This window comes from Sturnus vulgaris, chromosome 12 (assembly GCF_052056855.1).
Source record: "Sturnus vulgaris isolate bStuVul1 chromosome 12, bStuVul1.hap1, whole genome shotgun sequence".
In the NCBI taxonomy this organism is placed as follows: domain Eukaryota; kingdom Metazoa; phylum Chordata; class Aves; order Passeriformes; family Sturnidae; genus Sturnus; species Sturnus vulgaris.
In genome coordinates this window covers 12,557,598-12,570,509 of record NC_142254.1, presented here as the reverse complement: position 1 = coordinate 12,570,509, position 12,912 = coordinate 12,557,598, and the positions used below count along the sequence as shown (strand labels likewise).

General features: G+C 39.0%; 1 protein-coding gene across 1 annotated transcript in view; it reads left to right on the top strand.

The window, feature by feature from the left end:
* ESRP2 (epithelial splicing regulatory protein 2) overlaps nucleotides 1-12,912 on the top strand; it is a 42,317-nt gene that overhangs the window by 24,668 nt on the left and 4,737 nt on the right. The window contains exons 12-15 of the mRNA XM_014880797.2: nucleotides 1,828-2,049; nucleotides 3,332-3,530; nucleotides 4,753-4,948; nucleotides 5,958-6,135. Of these exons, the coding sequence (XP_014736283.2) occupies nucleotides 1,828-2,049; nucleotides 3,332-3,530; nucleotides 4,753-4,948; nucleotides 5,958-6,135 (795 nt within the window). The remainder of the gene's footprint in view (nucleotides 1-1,827; nucleotides 2,050-3,331; nucleotides 3,531-4,752; nucleotides 4,949-5,957; nucleotides 6,136-12,912) is intronic.

Below are 12,912 nucleotides of genomic sequence, written 5' to 3'. Positions count from 1 at the left end.
TTATTTGGGGAGGGTGCACTCGCTTTGGTTTTTTTAAGCTGCCACTGCTTGGGTGGTGGTTTTTTTAACCATCCTTCAGATCATAAAGTAAAAAATCATAGCATAACTTTCTTCTCCTTAAAGGTTAACTGAAATCACAAAAATAATTCTAAAAATATAGTAGATCGTATTGCAGTATTGAAATATTGTAGTAATGCTTCTGGAAAATCTGCAGTATTGTCTTTAAATGCTAATCTCCATGTACAGAATTTCTAATATATCAAAATCTGGAGGCATGAAATAAGCAACTGCTTTCTTGGAAGCTAAGAATTAAGAGGATGTATCTGATTTTTTGGTGAGAGGAGGTGATTTTTTTTGCCTGAGATAATATATTTTCTTTTTTCCCTATACTTCACCAGCTCCTATCATTACTTTCTTAAATTGGTAAAACCATTTTATTTTGTCACCAGCAGCTTCTCCCTAGGAAAAATATCACATATTGTATTTTTCTTCCTGACACAGAATATTTCTAGACTGGTGGCTCCAGAGGTAACCACTATGAGATTTGGTCTTGTCTTTGCATAACCACTGGCTATAAAAATATAACACAGTTACTGTGCAACCTATAAGACAGGTGAAGCCTTTCTGAAGAAGGGATTGGGCAAGGGAAAGAATATCCACACTTGTAGACCATTGCTACCACCGTGATACAGATATTACACCAAGAATCTGTGTGCTGTGAAGGTTGGGAAATAACATTTCCCCTTCCCCCATAACTTCCCTCCTGAGAGAGAATGAAGCAAAATCCTCTAAGGAACAAAATCACCCTGTAACCACAACCAAGTCTCTGCTTCCATTTTTTTTAGGGAGACCTGGATATAACTTATATTCTAGCAATATGTCATTACTTCTTCCCCTATGACAGCTGTCTAGGCTGACACCTGAACTTTTTTGCTGCTTGGGCAAGAGATTATTTCTTAGGAAATTACAGGCTATTTGTTTGAGTAATTACAAGAAGTAAAGCCAACTCTCATCTGCTTAGTGTTAGTGCAAAGTAATTGCAATAATCTCCACACAGCTGAGAGAGATTTCTGGTCTGAAATGTGTTACAAGGAGAATCTTGAAACAAACTCCCTAAGCCAAATCACTTTTAACAAAACTAAAGCTTTGTAACCTGTTTTTTGGTACCTCTTTCAGTAGAATGTGTTTATTTGTGATAATCATCACTAAAAATGTTTTTCAGCAGTAATCCCTAACATGTGTCTTATGTTCTCTTTGTCATTTGGAAATGAGTCAAGAGAAAATGTTGAGATCAAAGTCAAGTCATATATTCTTATCTTTAATTTTTATTTTTTCCTCAGAAACTCTGTACTTGGAGATGAGCACTGGGGTTAAACAAATAAGCACCCTCACTTAACCAATCAGGTTTTAGAATAAATTAGAATTAGTGCTTTTACTTACTAGCTATTTCAGGTCTCAGTTCTTTTAAAATGGCTGTTTTTAATTTACCCTGATTTAACTAAGAACAGTATGTGGCAATACTGGCAATACTTTGTTAGCACAGATGTGATTTCAGATGTTCCTTTTCAAGATACTATAAGTATTTGGCTTTTAACTTTTTTTATATTGACATGACAAAAGTCTGTTATTGGGGTCTAGCAAATTGAATTTGTTAAACTCTCCTTTTCTGAGTTTGAAACTTTCAAACGCCCAACAGGAAACCAACTGCAATAATTTGGTGTAAGAAGGGGTTATTTTTCTATGATGTTGGAAATAGTATTGTGAGAACTGCTCTGTGCTCAGACAGATGATTGTAAATCTGCATTGCTGTGGGTTTTTTGCCAACAGGTACTTAATCGATACATGTCAACACCTCTTATTCCAACTCTTCCAACTCCCATCATTCCAGTCATCCCCTCACCTTACACCATTGCCACGGGCAGCATCCGGGACTGTGTCCGGCTCAGAGGTCTTCCTTACACTGCTGGCATTGATGACATCTTGGAATTTATGGGAGATGCCACAGGGGATATCAAGCCCCATGGGGTTCACATGGTTCTAAATCAGCAGGTAACAGCATTTTGCATGGGAGGAGTGACTTTGCAGTGACTGAACAAGTTAGAAATCAGGGCAGCTAACCTGATCTGGCTTTGGTCTTCTCCAACCTTGGGAAAATACAACGTTCTCTTTGTCTGTCTTTGCCTCTTTGCCTCATTTCTCTTCCCCTTTTACATACACCCTTGCTCTTCTCTCTCTGTATGTATGTTTGCATCAGCCTAGGGAAGATGAAGCTTGTTCTTTGAATGATAACCTCATCCTGGAGGCTGTTTTCAGCCAGAGGCTGGAGATACACGACAGAAATGTCTCCTTTAGGTGGCATAGCTGCTCTGTCAGCTTCAGGGTTCTTGCTGTGTTGTTTGAGTGGTCTTTGTGTCAAAATGAAGTTTTTCGCACTTGATTAGCAGTTGCTCAGGCTTTAAAGAAAGTTGATAATTAAAAATTGTGCTTTGGGTATATTTTAATGATGTGATCATAGAGATATATTTTCCCTGTTGTCTTGTGTTAAAAATAAGTTCTTAATGACAGAAATGCTGAGGTATTAAAGAAAACAGATGAGAGATCTACTATATTTGTTTAGGGGTTTTTTTGTGTGTGTATTTTTTTGGTTAAGGAAATTTTTTGTATTTTATACAGACAGGTATATCTCTCAGACTGCAGAAAATCAGACCTAGAAATCAACTTCCAATGTAGCTATGGACTTTATTAAAGGATCTGGAACTTTATGCTGTTGTACTATTACCTCAAAAGTAGTTGGAGGGAAGGCAAATCTGGGCTCTTCCTAGAGCTTCTCAGCAAAAGAATGAGACAGTGTGAATAAACTACATTAAAAAAAAAAATCAGTTGGGTGAAAAGGGAAAAAATAAAATCCCAATGAGAAATTAGCTAAGCACCTGAACAGGTTCCCAGAGCTGATATGGAATCTCCATCCCTGGAGATGCTCAGATTTCAAGTGGAGAAGGCCATGAGTGGCCTGATGTGAATTCAAAGTTTGTCCTGCTTTGAACAGTTTTTGGATGAGAGACCTCCAAATGTTTTTCCATGCTCCTGTTTCCATGATTCTGTCTCTCTCTGCAGAGGACTGAAGTACCATTGTGTTAACTGGGCACCTGTTGCATGAGTCATGATTTTTCTGCTCCTAGATAGAATTATTGAGTTGTGAGCTACTCATGCCAGAGAAGGAATAACGATACAGGCTTTCAGTAGATGTTTGATCTTAGTCCTTTCTGCATGTCTTGTGATCTGGGTGATTTAATAACACATTGACCTACAATGATTTCCCTGGCTTCCCTAGGGACGACCGTCAGGTGATGCTTTTATCCAAATGAAATCTGCTGACAAAGCCTTTATGGTGGCTCAAAAATGTCACAAAAAGATGATGAAGGACCGTTATGTGGAAGTATTCCAGTGTTCTGGAGAGGAGATGAACTTTGTTTTAATGGGTGGCACTTTAAATCGTAGTGGCTTATCCCCACCGCCATGTAAGTTACCATGTAAGTCTCCAATTCTTCTGCTCTCTGCTGCTAAAGGCTGATATGTGGTAGGTGCTGAAGCTTTGTGGCCTTTCACCTTTTGACTCGGGTTTTGCCATGATCAATAATCATCCATCTACATACATGCTAAGATTGGAATTGTTCCCTTTGGGCAATGATGGGACTGATCAGAGGCATTTTTATTGTATTTCCGGTGGTGAGTAGAGGGCAGCAAGGCCTTGCCAGTGAAATTATTGCACACTTTGCTTTTTATGGGTGTACTGTTCTTCTGAGCTCTGCAGTAGACTTGCCTGTAGTGAAACCTACTTGGAATGAGAGGGATTTTTAAAATGGGGAGAAGTTCTATATTCCAGCTGCCAATGAGTGCTCTTGCTATCTTGCCTCAGAGCATTGAGAAGGTACTCTTTGGGCTTCTTTTTGAAGGAAAACACCCACTGGGATGATATACTAACCAACCAGAGAGTGGTGAAGTTGGATGGATTTAATTTTTTTTTATTTTAAGATTGCAGTAAACCTAACTGAGGAACTATTATGGAATTTTACTGTACTGTCCTAATTAGTTTCAGTACCAAATCACCAAGCAGATACTGATGTGTATTTGCAAAATAGTAAAAAGCTGCCAAATATAGTATATAAAACAAATTTGACTGCACACCAAGCCAAGTTTATTGTTCCTGTACAAATTAGGTATTTGTTCATCAAAATGCATCAGACAGTGATCTAGTGGGGTATTCTCCCTTCCATTTGCTATGTCCTAAAAATCCTTTTTGAAGTCGCAGGAAGCTTATACACGAAGTGTCGTGGTCAGCAGTTATGGATGCCCATGTGTAGCTACTATTATTGTGCTTTTGTCCCACAGAGTACAACTTCTGTTAGAAAACATGAGGGTGTGTTGGTGTGCACGCCTGCTTTCTCTATGCACATGGCTTTATGCTTTCTTTCAATACCTCTGAAGTTCCCTACTTTCCATTTACATATAGACAAGGCTGCTCAGCTCTAGGAGTTGAGAACTTTTAGGAATTACTCATTCCAAATGCCCTGGTTGTTATTCGAGGAGATGTAGCAAAGATCTCCAGGGGAGCAGCTAGAGAGCAATCTTTGCTCAAGTGTTCATCGATCATGCCCAGATGGTTTTAATGACATTGCTGTAGGAGAGGAGTTACTCATCCGAGAGTTCTCCATTCTGATTGCTTTTTGTTGTTGTGACCTGGTTTGGTTTTAGGTCTTTCTCCACCAGCTTATGCAGCTTTCCAAACAGCAGCTGTGATCCCTGCAGAGGCAGCAGCCCTTTACCAGCCTCAAGCCCTCTTGCCAACCACCAGGACGCCCCAGGCCTCTGCAGCTGCTCCTCCAGCTGTTACCTACTACCCAGCGCAGGCTGCTCAGCTTTACATGAACTACACAGCTTACTACCCCAGGTAACCCCGAGATTTCACTGCCTCTCTTGGCCCTTCCATCCCAGGGCAGCAGGCAACTCTCTGGGCACCTGTGAACAGCTCTTATATTTGTACTTCTGGTGTAGGTAATCCTGGGAACGTCATGTTCAGCAACAGAGGCAGAAATCATTTTAGCTGTTTGTGTCCTTGTAAGGGTGTTAATGTCCTCTGTAGGTTCTGCTTGAATCTCACGATAATGCTGGCGTATTATTTCACAGGGTTTTTTTGGCACTGGGGCAATGTCATCAAGGCAGTTCTATTTCTTGGCCAAAAGAGAAGCTGTGTCAATACACACCTCTACCCCCACCTCTTAAGTTTGTTCTTTTGCTCACAGCACTGTTTTCTGTGCTGAAAGACTCATCATAGGTGTGTACTAGGTTTGATTTTGTATATCAGTGAGGCCAAAGAACGTTTTTACATGTGAAAGCAAAGCAGATCTCCACCTTTTCCCTTCCCACAGATGGTATCAGCGTGAGTCACTGAAGTCTGGTACACAGGTTGTAGGGAAATAACTTGAAATAGGCTTGTGACACTTGCTAGCTTGAGTATCTGCTAATTTGCTAGATAGGCCCTGACCAGAGATGGAGATACTAACTACTCACTATTTTGTGACTCAGAAATGCCAGATTTGGGCGTTTTTCTCCTTTTCATACTGTGGCACACCTCCCCTTTATTTCTTTGTGTTTTTATTAATGATCTTACAGCAAGTTATCTGCAGTTAGTTTTTTCTACTCTCCTGTGAAACAACAGATGCCACTCTTTGTCTTTAACTACAAATGTTAACTATTTCCCCTTCCTTCTCTAAAAATAGATTGAGATGCTGAAGTGAAATTAAGAAAGTCCACAAAACAATCCACATCAGGACTGTTTGTTTTTCTGTGATGTTTGGATTATTTTCAAATCTAATTTTTCAGTTTCATCTTTGCCTGTTCTGAGTAGTAGACACAGTTATTGCTTTTTGTAACAATTTTCCTCCTTCTCTCTCTTTCAGTCCTCCAGTGTCTCCTACCACGGTGGGGTACATTGCAGCTCCTCCAGGAGCTGTGGCAGCTGCTGCCACTGCCACCCACACTCCGATCCTGCCCCAGCCTGGAGCCTTAGTCCGGATGCAGGGCTTGCCATATAACACAGGAATGAAGGAGATTCTCAGTTTCTTCCAGGGGTACCAGGTTAGTATGCAGCCCTCACCTTGAGATCGTATTTGGACCTCTGGGTATTGATCAGTGGAGGTCAAACTGAGCAAGAGAGTGCTTTTGGAAACTGCCAAACAAGAGTGCAGGCTGCATGTGGTATATTTAACTGGCAGACTGAAGTGTGGCACACGATTTGCCTTACTACTTATTAAATAAACAAATCCTGATTTGGAAGCACTTGTTTGGGGTTTGAGTTTGAAGACTTCAGAGCCCCAGTGTGAGAGGGGCTGCCACAGGAAAGTGAGGGCTGCCAAAAGTTTTCAGTCCTGGCCTCTTGGTGGTGGGAGCCTTTTTGTAGGGACAGTGTTTGACCTCCAACACTTAAAGTTTGCAGATTTCTAATACAGAGAGCTGTGATCTCGGTGTGGTGACTTGCAAAAGGAGAGACACAGATGTCTTGGTCAAACACTGTTTCAGGTGCTATTTATTTTGGTTACAGGCAGGAACATCTTTCATTAAAGCTGTATTACATTGCAAACTAAAGGAAACCTGTGTTATCCATGCTGTCCATATTGACAGCAAATATCCTGTAGGTAATGTCAGTCTTTATGGACTGATGGAATGCTCTCAGGTGAGCAAACAGAAACTTATCTTCTTGATAAGTTAAAAAAAAAAAAGCACCACCTACTAACCATGTTTTCCAGCAGCCTTTACTTGAATTCATGGAATGGTTCTTTCCATGTCTTCTGCCATTTGTCTCAGAGGATACTGTATCTATATCCATGATTTGTCATGACATGTTTGCTAAAAGGAAAGGAAATTGAATATGGTATGCTCTGGTGAGTATTTAACTCCTGTGGGTAACAGCACTTACACAGCCACCAACTCTGCCCTTTTGGGAACTGCTTGGAAGCCCTGGCCTAAAATCCTCTTTGTGGCTCTCAAAGCACTGTAAGTGAATAAATGATTTGTGTCAAAAGGCAACGATTTTTGCATGTTTGTCCTTCAACATTGTGGGATAACACTGATACTGCTAGAGTTAATGGGAAAGATTTTGGTATGTTTTCTTTCTTTATTTCTTTTTTTTAGCCTTAAGATTCTTAAAAGACTATGAGCTTTAATTTTTTGAGCCATATGTCTGGTATGCAAATAAATGTAGACTGAGAACAGATGCTTAAATGTATATGTCCCAAGTTGTGAATATTTGGAAGATGCAGTGCTCTACCTGTTGTGTCTTCTTTTTGAATGTTACATTTATGTTTTGAAAGCAGTTTTGCATACTCAGTTTTTCAGCAGAAACAGATAGTCACATAAAAAGTGTGGTGAATTTTGATGAATAGTAAAAAGAAATGGAATATTATTGTATTTTAGAGCTTTTTCTTCCACAGATATTTCCAGAGTTCAAATCAAGTTCAGTTATTTGTGGCTTTCATGATGCTCAGACAAGTAATAATAATGCATCCTATTGTTTAGCCATCAATATTTTGCCTTTTAGTTGTTTTCTGCTGGCTGGGGGTTTTGGTGGCTAGATGGTGGATGTATTAAAATCTTGAGTGTGGAAGCTTCTTTGCTAAATTGAAATTCAGATAAAGTGTAACTCTACCTTTGAAAAATGTGGCCTGAACCTGTCCATCCATGGAACAGGTCAGTGACCACCTCTAGCATCTCTACCTTTCATTAAATCTCCAGTTTGATGAATCTGGACTTTGTGTCTCATGCTCAGTTTGCCCTTCTCCTCATTTCTGCACTTTGGGAGCAGTTCCTGGTGTTCATATTGCACAATTAAATGGTTAGATGAACAGAAATTTTGCCACAAGGTGAAACCTATATTGTGCTGCTGCAACCTCCTGTGATTATCAGCTACTTTTATTAAATTGGTCACCTCTTTGATTTCTTTAGAAGATGTTGTCCAAATGAGATCAGGTTCAAAATCTTATAAAGGAACCAGGAGTTCTTTTCAATTGTTCTTGGAATCCCACATGTGGTAATGCTAGTTTTATACTCATTCATTCCTTCAGGGGAAAGAGAGATGGTGACTTACTGTAATGGGACAATATTACATCTCTGGAGCAATAACTAATCTTTATTTTTTTTTCATTTTTCCTCCCCTTTTTTCACATTGTTTTCTCATTTTCTGCTGCCGCCCAAGGATTTATTGCACGATGCTTCTGCTCGTTCATAAAGTGAGCCCTTAATAATCATCAGTGGTTTGGGCATGGTTTTAATCTCTGTACAACTAATTGATGTTGGTATTCGATGGACTTCAGTGTTGGTATTCTGGGAACCAGATCAGAGATGCTGGGGTTGAAGGGTGATTTTTGTCTTTGTGTGTCCTTGTCTGAGAGGAACAGGGTTTAAGTTTTAGTTCTTGCTTTATTCTCCTCTGGATTTTTCCTTCAGGCTTCATGGGCTCTCTATATATTGCATGTGTGCACATGTTGCTACTTCAGTGAAAGCACTTTTCATACCAGACCTGCCTCTTAAGAGATGGACTCTGCCTATCATGGGCTTCAACAAGCTGGTCTCAACATCAGTACATGCTTCTAAAAACAAATAATTTAAAAGTCTGCAGATCAGCATTTTAGTTTTCATTTAATTTTATTAGCATTAGCCTCTTGTTTAGTGTTTCAGCAGCTCAATTTCTTATTGTAATTCTGTTTTCTTGGTTTTATTGGTGAAAATTCCTTCCAGCTTGCATGTATTTCTTGTAATTTGGATTGAGCAATTGAAAAACTTGGGAAGAATTTTCATAGTAAATCAGGGAGATGGCAGTTTTCCCCATCACCTCTCTGTATAATATTGTACTGTATGTAATCCTCAGAAGAGCTAATATTAGTACTCTCTGATTCAGTAATTCACATTAAACTGCTTTTTAGTTGTACTTTAAAGCAATATGGCTATTGATTTGAGTCCAGTTATATGCTGGATACATAGCTAAGGAATAGCTAAAAAACCAACCACAAAACCCAAGCCAACTAAAACCACATTGAAAAAACAACAAACCCCAAAATAACCAAAACAACAACAAAACCCTCACCATGCCATTCACCAGATCCTGGTCTCTGGGCACTATGTTGAGGTAAGGGACCCATGGATGGGATTGTGAGGAAACTTCAGGAATTCAGAAAAATAACTCATATTTCATACCATGGGGTAAAGTTAGAGGAAGAAGTGGTGCAAATATAGTAATAACATACAGCACAACTCCTCAGTGGTGCTTTAGGCCATCACTCTGCACAGCTGTAGAAGCAGTGAGAGAACTCTAGTAAATAATGAATGAACAGGGGTAGTTGTGATGGATTTATATGAAGCTGGTACATAGCAGAATAAAATTTTTCACTAAAGTATTTTTCTTTTTCTTTATTTATTAGTGGGTTTTACTATTTAGCCACTAAATTAATCAATGCAAAATATTTTAGTTTCCACATACTGACTTTTGGGGGGGGTTGGGGTTTTCTTTCGGTTTTCTTTTTTTGTTGTTTGGTTTGGGGGTTTTGAGGGGGGGATTGGTGTGTGGTTTTTAATTTTTTTTTTATGCAAATAAAAATAGTAACAGGGTTGGTATCATGACAAGAACTACTAATGTAAAAGCAGATGCAGTTTAGCTGTGCCCACGATCTTAGCTGACCAAAAACTAGTTCACAGCTGTTGTCTTGGCTAGGATTCAGCCTCCCTTTAGCAGTACTTGCCCAGTTTCTTGGAGGTTGGCATGAACGTGAAGTGAACTCATGCCTGCCTGAAAAAGACCCTGTGGATTAGTTCTTAGAAAGCAGACTTGCTATTTAGGTAGGTTGTGTGTAAGTATAGTTGTAAAAACAACAAAGTAGAAGATGACTAAGATTTAGGGGCCATGGTCACCATCTGAACTTTTTTTAAAGCCCCCTGAATTTGCTGGAAAAGGCTGGGATAGAAATGTAAGGACTTCTTTGTGTACATGTCTCTACATAAGAAAAGCTTAAAATAAATAGTGTTCTTTAAACTTTTACTGGGCTTAAGTGCCTTTTGTAGCTATAAAGAGCTTTTGCAGTATATTAATCCTCCAAGGCTCCAGAGATGCAGAATTTAAGGCTTGCTGGTGGAGGGGAGGAGGGCGAGCTGTGTTTAGAACAGTAATAAGGAAGTGGGGAAAGTGGATGGATGGCTAAATTCCAAGGGAACTAACGACATTTCTCTGTTGTATCAGGACAACAGACTTCATTGTTAATGACTTTTTAGGGATTAGGAGATTTTTTTTTTTTCTGCGTGCTTAAACAAAGAAGTATTCTCCATTTCCTTTGGGTTCCTTTTGAAATCTGATTCTCTGTAGTTTGAGAGGGGGATACCCCATCATCTGTGTGCCAGTCCTAGGCATGGTACCCCCTGACCAGGGAAGGGAAAGGGGAAGTGGTAGAGGAAGAATTCCCATTTACTGGGATTAGAAGTTGTCTGGCACTACAGACACTGTTCCATGCTCACCCCCACACTCTCAGAATAGAGCACACTGCTTGTTTTGCTTTATTCTAAATTTATCTCCCACCTGGAAATGTTGCCTGTGTGTATCTGTGAGACTGGGACAACTAAATTAGTGGTTACAGTTTCTGTCTGCTGCCTCCCACGCTTGAAGCAAGAGACTAAAGTGGCACCCTCTGTATTTTTGGAACAGGCATTACCTGTTTCAGTCTCTGATACACAGAATATTCAGGTGGTGTCTCTTCCACAGAGCATTCAGATACCTGTGGGTGCCTATGCTATAGGCAGTCTTATGGTACAATGGATGTACTTCTAAGCCATTTTAGGGCATTTCTGCTGACTCTTGTGCTAAAGGTTGCAGTTACCTAAATAGGATTAAATCTGATTTTATATTCATCAAATTTGACATATATCAAGGGTATATTGTATTTTGAGGGTCGTTTGGGTGAGAATTGCAGCTGCCTTCCTGAAGTGGCCATTTTGTCTATAATGTTTTCTTTTTCTATTATTTGCTCCTGTTTTTTCCCATTTGGAGTGTGCCTAAATATACTTTCCAGTTACAATGCTGGGTTTGTTGTTGTTTTTTTTTTGTTTTTTTTTTTTTTGGCAGTGGATTATTTTCTCTAGATTTTGTATGTGCTGTTTTTAGACTGAGCTTTGAATATTCACTGTAGGAACTGCAAAAATGAAATGGAAATCAATGTCTTACTGGTTAGTGACCTGGTTAAAGCTGTGCACAGTCTGTGAGGGGAAGAGAGTCCCTTATTTCTCTCAGCAAGAGAAGAACAAAGCAATCAAATAGGTTGAAGAAAAAGAGAATTCAAGGAGAAAATACAGTGTAATACATCTTTATTAACCAGTTTACCCTTGATTTTGTCCTGTGTGGTCGAATATTCTTGTTTTGTTCTTATGGGTTCTGAAATGCAGACAGAATCAGAAAGATTCACAATCATGTGCTTACTCAGGCAAGTCAGGGTAACTTTCATTCTGTTTGAAGAATTTACTGTTCTATAGCTTCTGTTTTAGTTGACTGCAGTCTCTTACCTATCCTTGTGATTAGAAGCTACTTTTATTTCTAAGTCTTTTGATAAATTTATTTTTCTTCTTTCTTTCTGGCTTTCTTTAGGCATTTGCCTAAGCTCTGACAACTCTGACATTTCTGTACAGGATATTTTTTCCAACTTTCATATTTTCCACGTTGTTTATTCCTTTTCAAGTGTAACTTATGAAATACTGTCCTTTACAAGAGTAAGACTGTAGAACTTTGCCTACTGTACATCTACTGATAATCTAAAGTATGTACTATCTTGAGACATTCCTTCCAAAGAGTAAACTTACATTTTGTAGATTTGTTTCAAGGGCAGGTCTGGGAACTGATAAATCTAATATTTGCACGGTCTGGTTGCCCTGGCAGAGACTATCTAGAAAATACTTCTTATATTTGTCTTTTACTTAATGGCATGGGTTTAGATGTGAATGTGGCTAGAATTCAGTAGTAAAATTCTGGGGGGTTCTTTTCTTTTATGTTCTCTGGGCTCTTGGTTATTGTTTTCTGTGAAAGGTGTGTACTGAGATGGTTGGTGTTTTCTTTTCAACTTCCCTTTGGATGGATATGTGTCCTGTATGCCAAATATAATACCCTTTTCTCCCTAAGCTGGCAGGAGACCTTTTGTATGATAGAAATATCAAAGGAAAGGCAGCATGGTGCATCTACATTGTGTGCATTTGGCAATCATTTAAAATGTTAGTGCAAAACAATTAGTGTTAGTCTGTCTGGGGGGAGACAGGAAACTCTTCTTGACACTGAAAAGATATTCTACAACTCAGGTTATGCTAAACACTCTTGTCTTCTGGATTATAGGAGCCACTCAAGTAGTTTTTGCAGCATGTGTAAGAATGCTCAGTCCCTTTCCAGGATATATGATTTGGAAAGATTGTATGCTAAGAACAATTTCATATTCTCCAAGATGTATTTTCTGACTATACATGTCATATTTGTACCAGGCCAATATTATAAATGATAACTGTTCAGATTCAGGATTTCAAATAATTCTTGTCTGATTCACATGTGGTTTTTGTTCTAATTTGTTGGTGTGACTGTTGTGTACAGTCACTATTTTTATTTGATATTGCTTCTACAAATCTATCATGATGCAGTTACACTGTGTAGTTTATTTCATTTTCCAGTGTAGAAATACACTACACTAGGATAAATGCTATTTTACCTTGTGAATGCATTCATGCTGGGGCATTGATTTTTTTTTTTTTTTTTTTTTTTTCATTACATTGGTGTAGTCTATGGAATACAAGTATTGTCTGCAGCTCAAGTGTTGGTCACTCTACCCTAGAGGAGCTGCACTTCAT